At 39.8% G+C, this 24618-nt stretch overlaps 1 protein-coding gene across 1 annotated transcript in view; it reads left to right on the top strand.

Moving 5' to 3' along the window:
- Positions 1–24618, top strand: part of DLGAP2 (DLG associated protein 2) — a 405020-nt gene that overhangs the window by 183931 nt on the left and 196471 nt on the right. The window contains exon 3 of the mRNA XM_039528234.1: positions 22939–22971. Coding sequence (XP_039384168.1) covers positions 22939–22971 — 33 coding nt within the window. The remainder of the gene's footprint in view (positions 1–22938; positions 22972–24618) is intronic.

The following is a 24618-nucleotide window of genomic DNA, read 5'->3' as shown; positions in this document are numbered from 1 at the left end:
AAATCAAATGTGATCCTTTGTGTGCTTGTTTGCATATCAGTAGCAAGATTTAATTTCCAACTCACAGGTATGTTGTCTAGAGATTACTTAGATCAGGGGTAGGAAACCTATGGCACGGGTGCCGAAGGTGGCACACAAGCTGATTTTCAGTGGCACTCACACTGTCCGGGTCCCAGCCACCAGTCTGGGGGGCTCTGCATTTTAATTTAATTTTAAATGAAGCTTCTTAAACATTTTTAAAATCTTATTTACTTTATATACAACAATAGTTTAGTTATATATTATAGACTTATAGAAAGAGACCTTCTAAAAACATTAAAATGTATTACTGGCATGTGAAACCTTAAATGAGAGTGAATAAATGAAGACTCGGCACACCACTTCTGAAAGGTTGCCGACCCCTGACTTAGATAGTCCAACTCAACTGCTTATTCTGCCACAGCCATGTGAGTGTGTTTCTTTAATCTAAGCATGTTCAGAAGGACTATGTCTAGGATTAAGCCTATTCATTAAGTGCTACTATGGCTATTCAGTATTTAATATCTATAAAAGTAAGTATATTAAATATTGGACCAGAGGCAATACTGGAGTAACTCCACTGACTCCAGTGGGATTATATCATAGAAGAATATGGCCTATTCTGATCATATATTTTGTACAAAAAATGAAATAATGTTATAAAAGAATTCTAAGGTAGCTGAGTGAAGCAGTCAAAAGTCTGGAAATGTCAGTGCAGCCTTAGCTTTCCCTCTTGTAAATATGTAGGATGAAATAGATTTTAGTTCTATTATCATATACTGTACTATTTTGCCCCACAAGACCCTTGCCCTGCTTAGGGCTCTCTTCTACTCCCATTGTAATCAATAGGAGCAAAATCCTGATCCCACTGAAGTCAATGGAAGTTTTGCCATTGACTTCAGTGGAGTCAGTTTTACACCCTAGGAGTTTTCCTACTGATTTCAATGGGAACGTGATCATGCCCTTAGTGCATAGGATGTTTCTCAGTGAATGAGACAGATAAGTAAGATTATTTGTTATATTCATTATTCATTTTGTGATGCCTTGCCTCATCCATTGCATGCAGTCCAAATTCTACATCATGGGTTATCTGGAAATGACTGCCACCCTCCCGCTGCTTTGATGGCAGGAAGAGGGAACGCAGCTACACTTGTAAGAAGATCAGATAGGGGTATTATTTCTATAATTGAAACGACCCTCCTCAGAGAGAGTGACTTACTGTCTGACTTGGAAAGGCGTGGATGAGTGTACCATATCTTAACAGAGTAGTATCTGGATTCAGATGTCTGGGACATTTTATTATTTGTAGAGCTGAGATGAGTTATATAGGCTGTTTAAATCCAAAACAAACAAAAATAACTTCATTTCAAAGACTAGTTAAGGTTGCTAGGTAACTAGATGATGGTCACTTACATATTTTACAGAATCAAGCACTTAAAAATAAGGAAAAGAGTAGTCAAGCAGATCAGAATTCTTTTCTTGCCCACATAATAAACAAATGGGATGCTTATCAAATATAAAGAAATGCGTAGGTCACAATTTACACAGCATAGCCTTCTGGCATTCTGAATGATGGTGAAGAGTACTTCATGAAAAATGATAGCATAAGAAGTGTCTAACCTAAGGCTAGAACTTAGTCTCTTGATTCTAGAGCCAGTGCCTGACAAACCTGACCACAATGCCTAGGAGCTGTCACTGAACCACTCTGGCTTAGTTGCCCCATTTAAAAAAAAGAAAAAAAAAGTGGTAGCTAATGCTTTGCACTTATAACTTGTCTTGTCATCTGCAGATCTCAAAGCACTGTACAAAAGTTGAGAGGCACTATTGTTGCCATTTCATATTTGGCCTCCGAGCTGCTATTTTGAATCAATTCTATGAGAGACACTGTGGTCTAGTGGATCAGAGGGTTTACCCCTTAAAATCACTGTTTTGTCCCATCTCTGACGCAGCTGCCTGTGTCACTTATATCAAATCACTTAAACTCTCTGAACCTCAATTACTCCTCTGAAGACCTGTACATAAGCCAAACGGGCATTTTGGTGGTGTATGCAGGAGGGATTATTTTACTACATCCTGGAGCTGTTTATTTTCATATTTGAAAATTATAGTAATATTTAACTGTTATGTACTGATACCTAGCTGTTCATCCAAGCAGACCTAGCTTGCTCACAAATAGAGCATTAATATATTATCTGTCATTGCTATTTTTTTCTCTGTTTGCTTCACTGACAGAGACTCATGTTTAATTTACAGTTAATGATGGTTTCTTAAATATTATATTATTCTTCCCTTGAAAACAGCCTCTTATACAAAACATAGTCAAAAGGTATCTACATCTCAAATGCTATGATGTAATGTAATAAAAGGACTGAAGGAAAAGTTAAGACACAGAAAAATTAAAAGAGGAGCTGTGTTTGTCTTTTAATCTCAAAGATTTCATCCATCTAACCAAAATTTTCATAAAACATTGCAGCTGTCAATGAGACTTCACCTTAAAAATGTGAAAGCAGCAGAAATTCAGTTTTTAGGAGGGTCAAAATTAGCCTTATAAATGGGCTTGTGAAAGCTTAACTAATGAGAGGCTATCACCTCTCCATAATGAAATAGCACAGAGACTGTCATAGTCAAGACTTGAACCTGGCGTTCTAGCTTAAAATCCAAACCACCAATCCCCGGGTTGACCTCCCCCCCGCCCCCAACTAAAAATACAGGCTTCTATTGGTTGTGTTGAGAGAACAGCTGAGGTATAGCCAGCTAATATAGGACAACCTGCTTAAACATAGTACCTGATCCTGCTTTCATTGATCTCAGTAGGAAGAAAACTCCCATCAACATCAGTAGAAGCAGGATTGGGCCCAAAAATTAGTAATAGATTTGCTTAATTTTAAACTAATCTCTTCAAATGTAGCCATGGGCATGAGGATATATATGGAAAGCTTGAAAGGATAGTAAGCTGTTTGAGCTGGAGGGAGACAGAGAAATCTAAATTTCATTTTTAATGTCCTGTAACTCTCATAGACAATTTGACTGTTTCTGCAAAGTCTGAAGCTAACTATTCTCCTTTCCCTTCATAGTAAATCTGGCAATTTTCAGATCATATTTTATTTTTCAGGCCAAGATTTGGGGTTGGGGGAGCTAAAATAGGGCTTTATAATGGGAGTTGACTGCAATCATCTCTCCAAAATTAAAGCAGACTTGAAAAGGGATTTTTCTCTCCTTGAACCACAACACCAGTATGGTCAAAATATTTGCTGATCTGACAAACATTTGGCCTCCTAAAGAGTCCTGGCTTTAGAATATCATCCATTTAGAACTTTACCACTTTAAACTTCCTAGGACATCTTGGGAGCAGAACTAATGCCAAATGGCATTTGCCTACACACCCGAAGTCTATTAAGGCAATTAATTAAAAGTTTCTATTTCAGGTGCTAAAAATAATGTCCCATATATAATACTGAGAATATTTTTTTTCTTTTTCAAGCATCGCTGCCATTTTGTCAGCAATATTAATTATGTTGTTTTATTGAAATCATTTGGATTAATTCATATCCGTATTTTATTTGGCTTTCCTATTGCAATAATGGAATTAACTAACTCAGTTTATAGGTTGTTCTATTCTTTCTATAACTCCCATATAATCAAGTTCCATTTTTACTTTAGCTGCTAAATCTAGTGTAAGTTTTCATGTTGGTGGGTGGATCACTCCTGGTACTGATCTGTTATTCTTAATCTGTTGTCCTCCTTCCAGACATCCCATGCCTTGGAAGACATCTGAGAATTCTCCCAGTATGTTGCCTGTAGTCTCTGTGTTTAGTTCTGTGGCATTTACAACAAACTTCTTCTTCTACCAGCTTCATGCCTTGGCAGGTTTTTAATCCTAACAGAGGTGGTATATCTGTGTTTTCTGTATGGAAAGTAAAGTTATAGTGTTTTTTCAAATAAGCAGTATTAGTCACTGTGCGTGCCTTTGGCCTGGCATTTTATATCCTCCTGATAATTAGACAAGCTTTGCTTCAGATTTCTCCTGAGACTATTAAACATCTCTCATAAGTAGTATTTTTGGAGGTTACAAAATTTATGTATAATCTGTGCCAAATCCCCTTTATCTTCTGCCTCCTGCTCCTTTCCCCATGTAAAAGCATTATTAACCAGCAGCACTCCTGGGCTTGCCACATGGAACACATCATTGCCTGCACTTTGGTGATTTCTCTGCAGCCTTCACGGTGAGGTGAGAAATTTCAGTGTTGCTTAAGTAGATGCCGTTTTTTTCCTACAAGGTTTCTTTGCAAATCCAGCATACTCAGAGGAAATAATTGCTCTTTTATTCATATAACATGACACATGTGACAAACAGGGAAAATGTCTGTTTTTATTTCATATGAACACTGAGTGACTTGGCTTCCTTGTTCAGTTGTCTACTGCTATCTGCTTGAATGCATCAAGCTATATGAAAGGAGGCTGTAAAGGACCTGGTAAAGGGCCAAGCAGGAGAGGTAAAACAATGCCACAGACTCTCAGGTACCCAGCTTCAAAGGAGTTAAGATAACAATGGCTGGGCTATCGGCTGGGGGGACAAGTTACCTAGCTGGCTCCATCCAGGCTAGGATGTTTTACTCTTCCCAAGCCTAAACCTGAGATCTAAAAATACACTGACCAAATAAAAAGATGCCTCTGGCAGAAAAGGACGTGTGGTTTTTGTGAGCTGCCAGGATGGTAGTGGAAAGGTGGCAGTCTGACTGAGATACTCAGGGTATGTCTACACAGCATCTGGGACCAAGCCCCCATCCTAGGCCCACAGAGTCATGCTAGCAGGGCTTATGCTGGCGCTCTAAAAATAGTTGTGTAGACATTGCAGCTCAGGGGTCTGAAGAATGAAAGAGAGAACCTGGGGTATTTTTGCCCCCCCCCTTTTATAGTGAAGTCACCCTTTGAAATGCCTTTTCCAGGGGGTTATCCCTAGATAAAGTTCCTTTCCGCTATGAGGATAGTTTGTTAAAATGCAAATCAATCTGCTCCTGCCCCCCTTATTGCCAAAGAATGGCCACTTGACAGGTGATTGCCAGTCAGCTTTGATGACACCTGGATAGAAGTGTTAGCTTGTCGTGTGTCTTTGAGGAACAGATTTACCCTCTTCCCAGACTTGTCTGGTAAACATATTTCAGTCATCACTTCTGTTTATGTTGTATGACAGACCCAGACCAGTGGGGTACAGGAGTCTGGCAGAGGGCAAATATACTGGTCACTGGATGAGTAGTTTTCTGTTCCCTGAGTGACCAGAGCAGGGGCTGCACTAGAGTAATCAGGAACCTGCTAGAACAAATTAAGGCAGACAGGCTGATTAGAACACCTGCAGCCAATCAAGGCAGGCTAATCAGGGCACCTGGGTTTAAAAAGGAGCTCACTCCAGTCAGGGAGGGGGGAGCCAGAGGAGAGGAAGTGTGTGTGAGGAGCTGGGAGCAAGAGGCACAAGGAGTTGAGAGCGAGAGGGTGTGCTGCTGGAGGACAAAGGAGTACAAGCGTTATCAGACACCAGGAGGAAGGTCCTGTGGTGAGGATAAAGAAGGTGTTTGGAGGAGGCCATGGGGAAGTAGCCCAGGGAGTTGTAGCTGTCATGCAGCTGTTACAGGAGGCACTATAGACAGCAGCAATCCACAGGGCCATGGGCTGGAACCCGGAGTAGAGGGTGGGCCCGGGTTCCCCCCAAACCTCCCAACTCCTGATCAGACACAGGAGGAGTTGACCCAGACTGTGGGGAAGATCACTGAGATGAGCAAATCTGCCAATAAGCGCAGGACCCACCAGAGTAGAGGAGGAACTTTGTCACAGTTGCTACACACATTTTACCATGAAATTATTGACCGGTGAGTTATTCGTTTTCAAATGATACCTCGGAAGCATATCATACAAAGATTACTCCAATAGTGCGTAGGGTGTGAATGTGGGGTGTATTCAGACACATTGCCTGAGCTGTGGATGGAGAGGTAACAGTTTAGGTAAGAGAATGTGTGCACTTCTCATTGTCATTTTAAAATCTGCTTCTTTAAGCACTGTGCAAAAAACTTTTAGCAAAATAAATGATGCTTTATTTTGAAGAAGCTTTTTCTGTATCGCAGCAAACATATGCTGTCCAAGTTCCCAAAGTAGGGTTCATCCCCAGGGGGACCTGCTGGATTAGTCATGGTTGGTGCCAGGGTCTGTAACCCAGGTCTGAGAGTGGATTAATTCTGGAGTTCTACCCGGGAGAAGAAAAAGCCTGAGACCTAGCAGCTATGGAGGGTGCACTCAGAGAGACAAGAGGTGACAGCAGTGCAGCTATTCCTATGACCAGGACAGCTCCATCTATTGTTTAATAAGTAATTGTAACATTTGGGGGCTCATGAAGGCCGATGAGGGGGTTAGTGAATGTCTGCCTGTAACTTGGTGGCTGTGCATATTTTGTTCAGAGCTCTGACCCCCAACAGCTTGCCAGCAGCCCACCGGCCTCACCCTGGCTTTGCCCAACTTGGTTACTCCTTGCAAACTGACCTTTGTACCTTTCCAATCATCCTACTGTGGGGTCCAGTCCCTTGCTGGACCCTGCCAGAAAAAGTGTTAGGTTTGCTGCCTCTGCGTGGTCAGTATAACACTCCAACCTGAGTCAGCTTACTAGAACAGGGGTGGGCAAACTACGACCCACGGGCTGGATCCGGCCCTCAGGGCTTTGGATCCGGCCCATTGGATTGCCCCCCGTGGTGCTATGGGCCCTGCGCCGCTCTCAGAAGCGGCCGGCACCACTACCCTGCGGCCCCTGGCAGGGGAGCAGAGGGCTCCGTGCATTGCCCTTGCCTCCAGGCACTGCCCCCTGCAGCTCCCATTGGCCAGGAATGGGGAACTGCGGCCAATGGGAGCTTCGGGGGAGGTACCTGGAAGCGCAGCAAGGGCAGCGCATGTGGAGCCCTTGGCCCCCCCCTTCCGCAGGGGCCGCAGCGCTTCTTGGAGCGGCGCAGCATGGGGCCAGGGCAGGCATGCAGGGAGCCTGCCCTGGCCCTGGTGCGCGCCGCTGCCACCCCAGAGCTGCTTTAGGTAAATGGCGCCAGGCTGGAGCCCGAACCCCTCCTGCACCCCACCCCACAACTTCCTGCTCTAAGCCCCCTGCCTGCACCGCACACCCCTCCTGAACCCCAACTCCCTGCCCTTAGCCCCCCGTACACCCTGCACCCCTCCTACACCCCAACACCCTGCCCTGAGCCTCCTCATACACTCCGCACTCCTCCTCTGCCACAATCTCTTGCCCTGAGCACCTTCCTGCACAACGCACCCCCTCCCGCACCCCAACCCCCTGCTGCAGCCCTGCATACAATTTCCCCACTCAGATGTGGCCCTCGGCCCAAAAAGTTTGCCCACCTCCTGTACTAGAGGCACACAAATTACTGAACTTACCCAGCACTGATGATTTATAACAAAAGCAAAACAAGTTTATTAACCAAAGAGCATAGCCTAAGTGACACCAAGTAAAAGAAATAAAGATAGAAATGGTTACAAACGAATAAAAGTGAAACATTCATTTAAAATTCTAAAACTTAATCTAGCAACAGTCTGTGTTCAAGATGCTTTCTCTCACTCCCAGTCATCTTTCCAGTTTTTTACTGGCTGGCTTGGCCAGAACCCATGGCAGAGATCAAATAGTTCAGTTTCTTTGTCTCCTTAAAATGAAGGATAATTTACAAGTTCATCCCCTCTCTCCGTATAGTCCAGTGATTCTTTGAAATGTATTTTTCTGAAGGGCACCCCCAGATAAATTCCTTAGTTCAGTGTGACTAACTAAAGGAGCCATGAAGTCTGGAGGATAAGCTCCATACTGGTTCTTCCCACCTTGTTGTTGGTTGCTACTATGCAAATTATCTCTTCCTCCTTCAGCCTCCTGTGCAAATGAATAGCCCATTGAATTTGGCTGCACCTGCTTTGAGGTGTCTGCCTCTTTCCTTTGCCAGGAGAAAACCTGTTTATCAACTTCCCCGGTATGCCTAGTTTAAACACCTTTTAGTCACAGACCTTAAAGCATAATATCACTGCATATCCATAATTTCACATACAGCACTGTTACATATATTTTACAGTATTATTGACTAGTGTGGTGTTAGTTTTTAAATTATACTTCACAAGCAGGGGCGGCTCTAGGCACCAGCAAAACAAGCTGGTGCCTAGGGCGCACATCTCTAGGGCATCCTGCTGCTGGGGTGGGCGGCAGGCTGGGCGGCGGACCTGCCGCCAGTCCTGCGGGAGGTCCACCAGGTCCCCACGGAGCCCTGGGACCTGCGCATGACGCGCGGCCTGGCGCGCGCTGCGCGGCGGCGGGCTGGATGGGATCCGCCATGCGCACGCTGCGCGCCAGCTCGCGCGAGCGAGCCGCCGGAGCCGCGCCCGCGGGCTGCGCAGCGACAGCCCAGCCACGCGGGAGCGGCGTCCCCGGCGCAGTCATGCTGCGCCTGCGCGCGCGCTCCTGCGCCGCGCCCGCTGCGCCCGCCGCGCTTGAGAGCGCCAAAGCCCCTGTTCACAAGGCATATTTTGTACAAAAATAATTGCAGTAGCATGTCGGGTGTGAATAGAGGGGTGCCTAGAGTCACCGTAATTGAATCAGTTTTATGACACTCAGCTTAACTGGATTCCTCACAGGCTTTGGAAAATGTCCTGTGTGCTGAGAGGTTATTAGCATGGTCACTCCCATACTAGTGTCTAGAAGATGATCGGGCATAAGCTTTTGTGGGTAAAAAAACCTGTAATTTTCACTCCATGCATCTGAAGAAGTGGGTTTTTTACCCAGGAAAGCTTATGCCCAAATAAATCTGTTAGTCTTTAAGGTACCACCAGACTCCTCATTGTTTTTGTGGATACAGACTAACACAGCTACCCCTGTGAGAGAAGATGATCTCTACCCTTACAGAGAAGAGCTAGGAGAGCATAGAGTCGCTAAACCCACAGAGGAGCGTGTTCAGTGGTGTCTAATACAAGCAAAAGCTCAAGTAGGATGAAGAGAGAAAAAGCCCTTTGATCGTGAGGACGATGTTATCAATGATGTTAGTGAGAGTAGTTTCATCTGAGTGGAGGGTTGCAGCCCAAATTGGAGAGTGCTCTGAAAAGAATTAGAGAGAAGGAAGCTGATGCAGTGGGAGGAGATAGCACACTCAGGGATTCTAGATGTAAAAGAGAGGAGAAAATTGGTGTTGTGCTTGCAGATGTTGGTTGGGCCAAGAGACTATTATTATTTCAGAATAGGGATTTACTATAGTGTACTTGAACAAAGCAGGAAAGGAGTCAGAGGAGAGGAATGGAGTAGTTAAGAAAAAAGAGCAGGGTTAAGACAGAATGAAAGAATTAGGAGACAGGAGGGAATGGTCTCAAAGGAATATGGTCTCAAAGGAATATGAATAGCAGCATTAGATAGGACAACTGCCTTCTGCATTTTTCTGTCCATATTATGCACAGTTAGGTTAGTTAATTTATTTGCTAGGTTTTATTTTAACACAGTCAGCATTAAACCTTTTGGGGAATAACATTCTGCGTATTTTAAGTATATTCTTAGGTTTGACTGTATGCAACTATGCACCTCTTTTAATGAAATAAATGTGTACACCTAGGCATGATGGGCCACATGAAACCTGGTGTAAGCATCTCTAGCCAGATTCCACGATGACATAAACAGTCTTGGACGTTACATGTTGGGTGCTGTTGAGTGACACAAAGATGCCATGTGTGAAGGACTGCTGTAGTTTATATTATACCTTTTGTTAGTTGCTTGGCCTGCTACCACTTTCTGTGTGTAAGGTAATTTGTTTTGTACATACACTGATTTTTGCATTCAGTCTATAATAAACAAGTTTACCATTTAGACCTAATATGCAATGAGCTCTCGTGTAACACAAGCCTTTGTTTGCATCACTAATGAATCTAACCTGGCACTTTTTATGTCCAATGCCAACACCCATAATTTGAGCAGTAGACTTCTGTTGCTAGTCTCTCTACATTGAGACTTGCATAAATTACTAGATACAAATATGTTTTATACTCTGTGTAGTCTATCATCCTGACTTAAAATGCAGGGATGCAAATTGCGATGGCATGATGTTGCAACATTATGGGTGATGACATGAAGTGCAGAAATTGACATTGCCTATCTTGTGTTTTGGCATGCATGTGTTTTACACTAACTAATGCAAAACAGTCATTGCTTTATAAAGCAATGATTTATAAATTTATGCAGGTAGGGAGTGAATGCAATTGAATGCATATGTGGATATGAGGAGTCAGAATGCCTGGTTTTTATTCCCATCATTGCTACTGGTTTGCTGTATGATCTTAACAAATTACTTAAGGCACATTTTCACAAAGGCTGCAGAGGATAAAATAGCCGTTTGGATACCTGTATATATCTAGATGATTTTCAAACTAAGTTGTTGGTGGGGATGTCCAAATCACATGGAGTTATAGACTCATAGAAAATGGGTTTAAAATGTTATCTGGGGAATTGTAGGGATGAAAGGAGCATTACAGTTTAAGAGCCAAGTAATTTTATCTCAAAAACTACTAAAATTCATAGTCTAGAGAAGCACGAAGTGGTATACTAAATCTTAATAATTTTCTTTCTTAATGCTAGTTTGGGTACTTGACTCACGCTATTTCAGTCACATGGGGTTCTTTGCCGCGCCTTAGTGGACGCCACAATTAAAGAAAAGCAAAATAATCACAATTATTAATGCTGACTCTTATTAAAGAAAGGAAAAGAAAAAACCCACAAACAGTCAACAATGGTTACTTCAGTGGTTGCTACAACCTCTTCTGGAGAGCCTCATGCGTAGATTTACACCTTTGAGAGTGGGTCTAACCTTGAAGGAGAGTGAAGTATTATATTCCCAAAACTAATAGAGGGCCCTGTCTTTGTGTATCATAGATAACTAAAACAGTTTGTAGATGGGCAAACAAATTTAATTTAAGAGTATAATGAGTCCTGTTTGGTATACCATAGATAACATTCAGATTATAAATGGGCAAAAGTGAGTAATCTTAACTAAGTCCTATGAAAAGAAAGTATTTACATCAGTTACTCAAAAGAAAAAAAATCAATATCTTCCATTCTTGTGCACAGACCTCAAGACAAGCTCTGTATAGCCTGAAAGCTTGTCTCTTTCACCAACAGAAGTTGGTAAAATAAAATATATTACCTCAACCACCTTGTTACTCAAAAGAATTCATGCAAGGATCTCAAGACAGAAATTAAATCCCACTATTTCCTTATGGTTACAAAAGGTTAGCCTGTATCTCCTCTCTAGGAATACACGGTCTGTACAATTTGGAGTTTAAATTACAATTGCATTTCAGTTTCCCCTTAAAATCATCATAGGAAAGTAGAAATCAGATTCCTTGGCAGTGCTTTACAACTTCATCTCACCAATTCATATTGAAGTTTTGGTGGTGGTGTCCTCTGAAATGGAAGGTTGCTGCTTCTTGATGGTGCTCTGTGACTATCTTCTTAGTAGCCTTGCTTGTAGAGACAGGCTGAGCAAAGATGTGTGGCTGTGATGAGTGGATGGAGTGCATTGCTTGTTCAATCCAGAGGGTTTTATAACCTCAGAGAAGGAGGAAAACACACCTTTTTCAGGCTTGGCTGTTGTTATCCTGTCATTGGCTCAGCATCTTCATGGGTTGCTTATTAGCAGTTTCAGCTGATAAATAGGTGATCTGCTACTACATATGTGATGGAGTTGTAATTTTTCGTCAACTGATGGTTATATTGCCTTTGTCTCTGTAACAGGAAATTCTCAGAACATCTTTAAAGTTAGAGTTAGCTTTTTCTCTTATTCAGTCCACTTTCTGAGAGATCTGGTCAGTTTCATTAGGGGTCAATACGAGCTGAAATTCTATTTCAAATAAGTCCAGGCCCTTACTTTCTATGTAAAAGTTTTCAGTTCTAAAAATAATCTTTTAAAACTTTTTTTAGAGTGTCTTTTAAATAGCCATCCAAGAATGCATCATCTCTTCTTCTAAACTGTCTTTAGAGAGGGAGTTCTTGTCTATCTCAGCTTGATAAGGAAATTGCTTAAGTGTTGCCAGATAACTAATTAATTCCTCAATTAATATAAATATTCTAAACTCAAATGGCTTCTTTCATTAGTGATCAGTTATAATGAGGTCATTGGACTCCATATCTGTACATAAAATATCTTACCATAGCATTGATATTAGGAAGTTATTACATTTGATGCTTGCATTTAAATGCAAAATGTTTACAAACATACATCTCAAAAGAGGCTCATGCCATCTTTAGGAGTCTAAGGAATTAAAAGGATTTAACCTTTATGCAGAAACAGTAGTTTAGAAGAAAGGTCTTCTACAAAGCATTTCCCAACTATAAGACTTCATTTTCCAACTGTAAGAATTATTTTTAGTATTTCTGTAATTCTTTGTGGAGGCTTTGAAACTGAGTCTTTTTTCTTGCAAAGGAGGTTGGGGTAAAGAGAAGCCTGCTACTTAGTTTTGTAGCTTTTGGTAACATTCCTTATGCATCACTTCTTTGTGAATCCTTATATTCTTTTAAAGTCAGGAATCTTTCTCACACCTAGATATTTTGCCAGCTGTTTGAGATAAAACCTTATCTGTATCAGCTGATATCTTCTACAAGAGACATGTCCTGTTCTGTAATAAGACAATTCATTGGTTGTTGGTCTTTTGACCAAAATGGGCCTTGGATTTATGTACTGCCATTTGCAGTATATTTACAATGTTCAACTAAAGATTTCTAATGCATATTTTATACAAAGCACAAATCACAGTAACCAATGCTTAAATATACTTCCAAATCATAGCAGAAAAGAATATAGCATAGAACGTTAAACCAAGAATGATGTTATAAAAGCTGCATTTTAGAGTCTGTATAAACACACCTGGGCATAATGAACACGGTTTTATGGTTAAAAAGGTGCTCTCTTTCCTGATGCTTGGCTTGTCCCTTGGCAGAAATCTCCTGAATTTCTTTAGTTAGCCTAAACATCTCATTTAATAAAACAAGCAATCAAAAATGTCAGCATGTAAATTATTATATTATCCAAGACTCATGTAGAAAAATGTGTATCTTTTAAATTCAGTAATGGTGCAGGCAAGTTTATAATGACCTAATATAAGAATAAATTATAATGATTTTATTGATAGCCATTTTACAGCAATATTGAGGAAATACCCCTTACAGAATCATCAACTAACCAGTATTTTCAAAAGAACTCAGTGCTCATAAGTGCTGCTTCACGTAGTTAGAAATAAGCCAGTTCTCAAGCATGACAGGGGTAAAGTAAAGGGCTTGTAAAGAATGTGGGAGATATCTGTATTCATAGAACCATAGGGTTAGAAGGGACAGCAAGGGTCATCTAATCTAACCCCCTGCCAACATGGGGGATTCCTGTGGGTTTGGTCATTACTGTGTTGCTGGCTAAATATTAACTGGGGGTTAAATCAGTCTTAGTTAGGAACAAAACTCAATGCCTATAGACAATGTCAACTGCTGATATTCAAATGGACAATATAGGTGTTAATTCAGTGATACTCAGACCTCAGTGGCTCAGGCGCCAAATTAGCAATCAACATTACCCAAAAGAGCCACAATAGAGTGAATTAATTGTTTCATTTACAATTCATATATATAGTATAATAATACTTGAGTCATTTTTCTGTAAGAATCTTATAGGTATATATATACCTATAACATTCTTACAGAAAAATGACTCAAGTATTATTATTTTATCAACTATAATTGGTTAAAAACATAACAAAAGCATCCCGATTGGTTAATAACTTAGATTTGTTAATATTTAAATCACACCGTGTTTTAATATCATGTGCTGCAAAGAGCCACAGAAGACATATTTAAGATCCACTTGCAACTCGGAAGCCTCAGTCTGAGTATCACTGTGTTAATTCCTTTGACATTTACCTTCGCTAGTGTGGAATCAGGAGTCAGGTTGAGAGGAGGGAGACCATCCCAGTTTGTAGCCCCAAGGGGATCCAGGTGGGAAATCCAAAACACAGAGACTGAAAGCAGTTAAAAGCCAAGCCACTGGTGGGAAAGAAAGAGAGATAAGGTCTGCAGAGTAATAGTAGTTTGGCCCCCCTAAGTCATGAGGGAAAAGCTAGGGTTTTGAGTTTTAGCCTTCTGCCATCCTATAGATATTTTCCTATGGACAAATAAATATTACTTTCTCTTGAAGAAGCTGTCTGATGTCACAGCTCTCGGGCGGAGGTCTATGGCAGGAGCCAAACCCAGTTGGACCTGCTGAGGAAACTTGGTTGATGAACAGAGATGTTGTAGCCTGTTGATTCTATTTCAAAGTGGATGAATTGTGGGATTCCACTGTGTGAGAAGGGCAGATATACGATTGCCACATGAGGGACCAAGAGAGAAATCAAAGGAACAGCTTTCCTGGAACCATGACAGTGGTCAAAAAGCAGCCTTTCTTTTGAGTCTCCTTAAAAGAAAGAAAAGGCTATGGTGAAAATTGGTTTATTTTTAATAATATTGTAAGAGAGGGCTCAGGAGTTTAATAGCTAGAAAAGAGAGAACACAAGAACTGTCCATGTTCTGCTTTAAGATTTCACCTTGCTTTCTAAGAGCCCTTTACTGCTTGCTTCCATCCACTGCAGTGATCAGCTTCGGATCTTGTATACCTCTGTGTCTCAGTTTACCCATCAGTAAACCGATATAATTCAAACAAAAACTTAGTTTCATTGCAGTTTAGCTTACTGAAGTGTTAAATCTCCAACACAATCCCTTAATAGGGATTGTTCAGGGTCGAACATGCCCACATACTAAGGATCCAACTGATTGCTGCATTTGGGGTAGGGAAGGAATTTTCTCGGAGGTCAGATTGACAGAGACCCCGGTGATTTTTTTGCAGCACAGGGTCTGGGTCACTTGCAGGTTTAAACTAGTGAAAATGGTGGATTCTCTGTAACTTGAAGTCTTTAAATAATGATTTGAGGACTTCAGTAACTCAGCCACAGGTTATGGGTCTATCACAGGAGTAGATGGGCAAGGTTCTGTAGCCTGCAATGTGCAGGAGGTCAGGCTAGATGATCATGATGATCCATTCTGATCTTAAAGTCTATGAGTCTAAGACCTAAACATCACAGTAATGGTCCTCCATAAGAACCTGCCTTGCATTGGCAACATTTAAATAATACAATACACACACCATATATCTCTGACACTCTTAACACAAAACCTTATTGCCAATTTTAGACTTTTCTCATTTACTTTTAATGGATCAGGTGTGCATTTATGTATTATGTACATGGGGATCTTGCTGAGTTACAGTGTTTTGTTAGAGTGTGAATTAGAGGAATGTGGTGTAATGTTCATTGAATTGCTGTGATGAAAGGCAGTACGACAAGTACAAAGCATTAGTATTTCAAACTTGAGGCACTTGTATGTGGCTGAATGTTTGGTAGAATATTAAAGAATGGTGGGTTTTTTTTACTCCTCTATTGAGTTTAGATAAATCAGTCTCAAAAGTGTGATTACGCTCAGAAATGTTAAGGAAGCAGCTTGCATGGGATCAACAGAAGGAAAAAGATGGACCAATGAACACTACCTAAATATATAGAAAACTTAATTTTTCTGTCAGCAGAGTTAAAAAAAGAAAAAAGAAAAACAGAAGGAATGTGGGAGGACAATGTAAAGTGTGATCCAGTTAAGATGGCTGGTTTCAATAGACTCCAAGTTTTTCTCTTTTAAAAAAATGTATCTGGCTATACTCATCAGCCTTAATGCTACTCCATCGATTCAAAGTTGACCTGGAGCTTAGCTTTACATTTTTGAGGAAGTTAGATCCAAAACCTAAAACCATTTTTTAAAAAGTCCATGTGAGAGTTATTTATTTTACAAGTACCCATTCCACTGCAGTTTCTGTAGCACAAAGGATGCAGCACCAAGAATGACGACATGAAACAAACTAAACTAAAGATATTGATTTAAATGGTTTTCATTGTCCAAGCTGAAATAAATGCAAAAGAGTCAACAGTATTTTTTTACAGTTCTTTCAGTGTTAATAAGGTGTTTTTTAGTAAGATAGGTACAGAAATTTTATAAGATTATGTAAGTCGACAATGTCCCGGGAATAATGTAGCTTTGGAGGTAGCGTACATTTTAAAACATTACCAGCTCTTGGGATTTTATCACAAATCTTACAATGTTTGGTGTTTTGTTTTGTTTTTTTAATAGCCCCAGCTCCTGAAAATCCCAACCTCAGTTTTAAAAAAAGTGTGTTTCTAGCCCTGTTGCATTGTTGCAGTGAAAGGCTTGAAAGTTCAAGCCTAAAGGTTCAAAAATCAGAAGACAAATAAAATGAATCCAACCTTTATTATATTTAATAATCTCATGATTTTTAAACCAGTATCATGATTCTGAAGGCCTGGCTCATGAGTATTGAATGCTTTGGGTTGGCAATACTAAGTTCATTTTTGTCCTGACACTTTAACTTGTGCTTTTCAGAGATGTCAGACTATCACGTTTATTAACAGTAAGACACTTAATTTTCCATACAACCATTTATCCCAAATAGTTCTTGCATTGTTCATGTAGTTATACTCAGAATAGATAAAAATGAATGTAGTGTCTTTGGGAAACCAGTGACAGCACTGGATCAAAAGCTGACAGAATCAATTCATGATTGCCCCAATAGATTTAAGTTGAATGGCCCATTTTGATGTACAGTTTAATCACTACTATGCCTGTACCTAGATAAAAACAAGAAATAAATAGCTTTATATAGTGCATTGCTGTACCGTTTTCATAACGATCTAACCAAACTATTATTTTTCTTCTTGAATTATGCTGAGATGGTAAAAAAACAGAGTTCAAACAACCAATACAAATTATTTATGGGGTTCTTAAACTGACTACTGTAACATTATGAATGTCTTTGAAATCTGCAAACTCATTTTTCTCCATTTTTATCAGATGGATCATTATAGAAAACATAAATTCACATTAAAAATCATAATTGCACTGTTAACAGAAATAATGACAAATGAGTGTGATAATGTAGCAATGACTGAGAGAAGGAGTCTGAAAACTGAGTTTTATCAATTGGAGATGGGGGCAAGAGGATAAAATAACAGTAAATAGTGAAGATCTAGGTCTAGGAATGAGAATTATATGGGAATTGTCTTTATAGCAACAACAGTCTTTTAATTAATAATGTACATCGTTCTGCAGCTGCAGCACATTTCCATTATAGTGCCATCATACAGAGGCATGGACGCAGTTATGTCTTACCTATTAGTTTTACTTAAGGATACAAACCTAGAGGGTATATCCACTAGTGGACATCTTCTTCTAGGGTGTGCAGTCTTGACAACTCTTGTGATTTTTTTCACAAGATTCTCAGCTAGATCCAAGGGTGGGAAGAAGGCACTGAGCTCCCAACCTCCCAAATCTAAGAGGGATGAGGGGACTGAAAGAAAATCAGGAGAGGCGTGGGGAGATGGAACACAAGAGAGAGAAAAAAACAAAGTAAGAGAAGAGGTAGAGAATGGAAGAGATGGAGAAAATGCATCCTGTGAAAAACAGCCCACTTTGTCTGCCAGCTAGGGCATGCAGGAGAAGAGTTTCAGATTCAGGTCTCACTTCTCCGAAATCAGGAGAAAAAATAATGGGATTAAAACACAAAAGCTCTCATCAACTTTTAATGGATAACTTTAGAACACAGATACTTCCAAAGTGCTGCTCCACCACTGCTTCTGCTCCCTCCCCCATCCCCACACTGGCTGACATAGTTTTTTATTTCCCATGTCCTGGCTGGAAGAGTTACATCCTCTGACCTGTGCAAATCATCTCAGTTCTCCAGCCACTGCAGCTCTGCTGTCCGTCACCACCCCACTTCTCCTGCTTTTGTGAGGCTCTGACCAGTCTTTCACATCTCTTCATATCCCTCCTTCATATCCCAAATTTCTGTAGGGCATTCTTCCTATAAAATGCACTGTCCCCAGGCCCTCTGAGCTATTTTACCCTACACACCCAGAATGACTCTTGGTCCCTTATTTCTACTGCTGCCTCCTTATTCTCCTGCCCAGAGTAAATTAGGGTCCAGCCTTCTTGTAATATTTTTTTGCCTACTACAAAGAATTAGAGGAGAAAATGTATTTCCTGGCAGTGAAGTTATTGAACATTTAGAAACAAGGAACATAAATTTGCAAAGAAGCATAGTTTATTGTTTCTTTGGCTACTCTTCTATGAATGAATCAGTGCACAGAGATTAAATTTGGCATTTCAGTATCTCACTGATATTCCACGGAAAGATTCCTAACATTACAATTACTTACATGTGTTTTACACCTGAAATACATTTCACCAGCGTGGCATCACAATGACTGTGCTTCCAGAGTAGGTGTCAGTGTTCTTTCAATACAATGCAGCAACAGTACAAACCTGGGATGTTAATCCAGGAAGAAGATATATTGTACATCACTATTTTGGTGCAAATCCTGCTTTAGAGGGACCACCCAGGTGAAAGATGAAGCTTTGCATATGGCAGTGTACAATATGTACTATTATTCAAATGTGAGGACTTGTGCCCTGGAGACAGGAAATAGAGAAGACTTCATCTTTGTGATGCTGGAAATCCTAATCAAATCAATGCTAAGAAATAAACAATGATCTTATCAGTATGAAAAGCCTGTACTCTCTCTAATGCCTGTTCTGCACTGAGCTAATGAAATGATTGCAGCGTACTAAAGAACAAGTATATCCCCCTTCCCTTTCTAAAATCATCTACATTTTTTACAGTGTAAATGGAAGTCAGTACTACCTTCAAATTAGTCTTTTTTTCCTTCTTTTATTTAAATGAATTAATTACTGTCTCAATCAGGTATGCATTTGTGAATATAATTTATTGCTAATTGCTACTGTGGACATAGTAGTTACGCTGTTTGGAAATGTTTTATTTGCATGTACATCACTTTAATCAATGTTCCTGTTTTTTGTTTGGGAAATCTTGTGTGAATCAAACTGAAAACTACCAAATCAGGGCAATAGTTGATAAGTGGAATGCAAGAAACTTGTATTCCACCTGATCCTGTATACTTAGTTGAAAATCAGTCCAGGGAATGCAAAGTCTTTTTGATAATAAGGACTATTGCTGTTACCCCAAGAACAGACTCAGGGGTCCCCAAGTACCCTCCTGTTGCTTACTTCCAGGTTCCCAAGTTTTTGACCTGTTAATCTGTTCCTTCAAGGAGAAAGGAGCAGGCCTGCCCTAGTAGAATTGCCAGGGTTAACCAAGCATCTCCCCTCTGTCCTTCAGAAAACTCCCCAGAACAGACTAGATTTGTTCACCCCTCGGAGAACATGGCTACATCCTTCTGGTCAAAAGATTGACACCCAGGCAATACTTTTCCAAAGCAAAGTATTTTTTGTATTTAGTGTAACCAACCTTTCCTAATACAAGTAATGTAAACCTAAATTAAAACATAAACATAAATCTCTTAGCACGGGTATACAAGCTAAAGTATCCAATATTGTAATGTTAATACAGCACATGGTGATCAGTCATATGTAGGACACTGCCAGCAATCTTAATAAACTCTAAACTTTATACATGGTAACATAAACATACACACACTCATCTTTATTATCCCAACCGTACACATTCATTAACCCTACTTCTATTCTATATCCTACACTATACCTAGCATGCTTACTCTCCGTAGATTATTCTTCCTCTGTTTTGTCAGGGTCCTTCTGGTCTGCAGTAGAAGCACTGCTGCTGCTGCTGCATCTGATGTTCTTTTGGTTCTCCTTCTTTATCTCCTGCTCTTGACTTGACTGACTTTTGCCTGCTTGCTCTCTGTCTTTTATACAGTTTTTGGCCTGTTCTGATTTGCTTGTTTCCCAATCCTATCATTAGCATACCTCTCCTCTAATCACCTTCAGTCTCTCTCTGATTGGTCCATACCTATAGACCAATCACAACTGCTAAATGTAACTGTCAATCAAAGCTGTTACACAACAAGTTTTAGTATTATGGGATATTTACTATTATGGGATGGAGACCCTAACCTAGTTTTGGACTGAACATTCCTGACTGAGCTCTCCTTGCAGCATTGGAGTGACCTTTACTTGACCTCAATCCATATCTGCCTATCAACACACTAGCCATAGGCCAAAACTGCCATCTCTCTGTCCTTGGCTGTGTGCCAACATTGTATGCACACTTAAATTGCCAAACGTTTGAACTATACACCATCCTCTTATTTCTTTAATATATGCTTAATTGTTAATGTATGGACCCTAATGTTATGGTCTACTGCTGCCACCCAGTTTCTTACCAATGTAGTTAATTTTAGTTCAGTTCTTCCCATTTTCAGTTAATGGTAGCAAAGCAATGTTTTCTGTTCTGTGCATAAGAAACAAAATAGAGCAGTTTAAAACCCTTCCTATCATCCTGGCCTTTAATTGGTGTAACAGAGTTGTAGAATCCTTATGGCAGAGACTGGAAACCCCAGTTGTTCCAGGCACAGCAAAGGTTTCATTCCATTATTAACTGTAGTAATTGCATATATTTAAGGTTAGCAGGGAAGAGCAGCAGACTGTATTTGTCTGCATTTGGGAAACCCTTACGCTGCTCGCCTTCTTTAGTATCAGTTCATATCACTTATTGTGGGACAGTAATGATGGAAGTGGGGCATGGGATCATGATTTGTGAGTTCAATGTATCCTAAAATTCTGTGGTTTCAACTGGCAAAGGAGGTCTTACTTTATTCAAAACTTCACATAGAAGACTTGTAAGAAGATGACAAACTACCTTATTTTCACATCATATAGGTCTAGTTGCAAGGAAATAAACACGTGCCCATGTCACATTTAGCTATTCATGTAGTACAACAAACTAGCCCTGATTTATCCTGAGACAGATGCATTATGTGCGTTGCCTGCAGAGTATCAAGTTTTACACTCATTGTACCCAGAGTCCCAGTGCACGTACACACATATTTCATAGGTAACAGTCTATGTCCATGTTTTTATTTTATTTTATACTATTTTATGTAAACAAGCAATTACTAAAGCCCCAGATCCACCAAAGGATTTAGGTGCCTACCTCGGGGGAAGGTGAGTGTTAGCACCTGTGTATAATCTGTAACACATGGATGGTCAAGGGGTCATGAACAGGTACTGAGAGTAGTCACGACCATGATCTCTTTCTAAAGGGAGATCTAAAAACTTTTTTCTGTTGTAACTCAGATAGTAAAGGTTGAGAACCACTGATCTAACATGCCTTTAGAATATTACGTGTTTCCGTATGATTTTTGGAAAGCCATATTTTCTAGGGCAGGAATCATGTTTTCTTTGTTCTTTTACAGCATTGAGCATGTTGTTGGTGCCCAGTAAATTTCTCTCATTTGGACATTTATATATTATCACAGTCAGGAATGTTTTCCTTCTACCTTCCAGTGGGAGAAGCTGTGTGTCAGCCTATCCAGCAGAAGATATAATTTTCTCACCACAATTATTTTTTTTAAAGAATAAACAACTGAACTGTAGGAGGCTCAACATTTGAGCTGCATCAACAAATAGTCAAGTCACATCAGCTTTTTTGTATGTTTGTTACAAACAAGAAGGAAAATCCTTTTTCAAGGCCGTGTTTATTTAAAACTCTTACTGCACATTTCTAATAAATTTACTCAGATCCCTGAGCAACCCTTCTCTAGGTAAAAATAAAGAGTAAATTCATTTCAGAATAACACCAAGTGAACGCAAAAAACCAATCATATGTGTACATAGGGGAGTAAACTAGCCGCTAAACTTTTCTCCTCCAATTCCTCCTCCAACACCTTCTCGTCTTCTCTTTTAATAGGAAGCACAGAACTCCCCTGCTCTGCTGTCCTGGGGAACACACAGCTGCTTACTTTTATCTCACAATTTGGGTGGAGGGAAGAAGGAACTCTTGATGGCAGCATATCTTTTATACCACCATTGTGAGGGTGATAGTTTTGAATTAGGATGGGGTACTGTTGACCCATGAGGGTTTGCTGTATGATCAAAAGGCCTGAACACCCTATTCCATGTATCAATGTCAATACATTAGGTAGGAAGACTTTTTTGGTCAATCAAATACATTTTATCTTTGTCTTCCTAATACAAAAGGAGCCCTTGCTAATCTTGTTCAATAGTCACGATTTTGTGAGCTTAGGTTCAATTCCATCTACAGACCTAAATATGAATGCAAGTGTGTGAGTTATAGAGAATCTTTCATAAGTTACTGAATGTGTCTCTGTTAAAAATATAGAATTGTAAATGGCAGGGTGCTGTTCCAGGAAGCTACAATCCTAGATTCTTGTCCTGCCACTGGGAAAAAGCCTGAAGGATTTGCTGTGTTGGTATCATTGTCTGCTTTCCCTCAAAGTGAATTATCCTGGGATACAGGAGTAATGTACACTTCCCTGCTCCTGCAGTAGTATATCAGGCTCATCTTCTTTGAATGTATATCTTTAAAGAATCATTTTTTTAACATTTGTAAGAAAAAGAAAAATATTACTAGGGGCTAAGAATTCATATGTACAACCTCAGAACATACGTTCACATTCAAGGAATAAAGCTCTGAAAACAGTGGTTTGGAAAGGAATTACTTGCTAAACCCAACCTAACTATAGTGCAGCATGATTAAAGTTGTTATAACAAAGCAAGTGAACTTGTTAAAGTATACAGGAGTTTCATATTTACATACTGCTTTTTCTATCTCATACATACCCAAATTTATACACACTACCTAATGTAACACTGGGATTTTTATCTTTGCTTCCTGTGACAAATTTTATATTAATGATATTTGATCGTGGTGCCAATTAAAAGTTTTGAAGTGTTAAAAGTGTTAAAGATTATTTTTTTCACTGTTTTAATTTCAGGTTTGGATTCTCTAACAGGGCATGCATTTCCAGGTAAAGTCACAGTTAGATATTGTGTAACCTTGTGCGTTTTATATTTATTTTGTTTGTTTTTTTCTTTGTTTGTTCTTTGTCAAATTGTGTGGTTCCCCTACATGCCATTTCATGTGAAAGCTATGCCTTAAGATTTTTAGTCCAGGTACATGAAGAGGAGATACCAATGTGAATCTTAAAAATATGTAAATGAAAATCTGTTTGCAATGGGAACAAACACCATCTTTAAAAATTAAAACCAAACCAAAGGAAAAAGATTGTGGAACTAAAAATTTCAAGTCCAAATTAGAATAATTGAAATGAGTTCAAAGTGGAGCTCAGTTTAATAATCTAATAACATTAACAAGCCTATGCCTGGATAATGATTTAGGAAGTGTAAGATTCTGTTTCCACCCTGCTGAAGTTTTGAACAATCATGGGATGGTGTCCTGTAGAGAGTCAAACAAGGATGGGGTACATCATTATAGTAATTCTCACAACTTTCCTGCACACAATTATATCTAATATGACATGACCAACATGATTTAAAATAAAAATATTCCCTGTGATCGCTGGATTAGCATTATTATATCCTCAGAGCCATAGTTTACTTGACCAATGTGAACATTTTGGGCTGAGAATTTTCCAGTCAGCAACTTGATTTGATGCTCATTGATCAAGTGAATTTCTACATTGTGCCTGGAATGTAGTTTTTACCGCATGTATCAAAATGATGCAACAGTGCGTTTAAATGATCAGTCTCCGTAATGCTGCAAGCTTTCTTTGTTTTACAAATGTCCAACTCTACTCAAAATCTCCCTTCATGGTAGAGCAATGAGTCAAATAAAATGAAATAGGCGGTGAAATCCAAGACATAACGTGTTAGGTATACAAGGAGTTGTTGACCAAAAGGTAGAGATTATATGTCTCCGTTTTAATAGAACAGTCTTGGTCTTTCATATGATATCCAAGTGCCTGAATGTCTTTTGGGACACTTCAAGTTTATCTTTGTTTTCATGCAGTCAATAAATGTGTTATTTTAAATAACTACAGAAGGGGGGAGGTTTTGTGCTGGGCTTTTCAGATGCTCATGTGGGGGCCAGATTCTGCCATCCTTACTCAATAAGTACTTTACTCTATGAGTAATCCCACTGGCATAAATGAGAATACTCATGGAGTAATATACCCCCAGTCAACCTAAGGGTTCTGTAAATCTGTTTCTTAATATAGGAATAAAATCACTGCTGAGTCAGAAGTTGGCAGAAGTAACATCAGTTCACATTTGTTAAAAACAACAAAAAACAGCCTTTTTAGTTTGAAAATATGGCCACTTTAACAGAAGGAGATTACTCAAACTGACTAACAGTAGGGCTTCAGTATTATTTTGTGTGAAACAAAGGAGTGGGAAGGAAACTCCATGTTTGTTTTGCCTAGAAAACATCCAGTGTAAAGGCCAAATGCATCCCAAGTGTAAGCACATGCAACTCTTTCAAATGGCACTTTGATAACAGGGATACATATATCCTGTGCATAGTTAACCATCAAAGAGATGCAGATTGATAATATCTGTGTCCATGAGGAGTAAAAGCCTGGAAACGGGGATTTGAGTTATACAGGCTCCAAAGGGAGATCTGCTTAACCCAGAGAAACCATTTCCTGAGTCTTCAG

The sequence above is a fragment of the Mauremys reevesii genome, linkage group 3 (assembly GCF_016161935.1).
Source record: "Mauremys reevesii isolate NIE-2019 linkage group 3, ASM1616193v1, whole genome shotgun sequence".
NCBI lineage: Eukaryota > Metazoa > Chordata > Testudines > Geoemydidae > Mauremys > Mauremys reevesii.
This window is presented reverse-complemented; position numbering and strand designations above follow the sequence as displayed.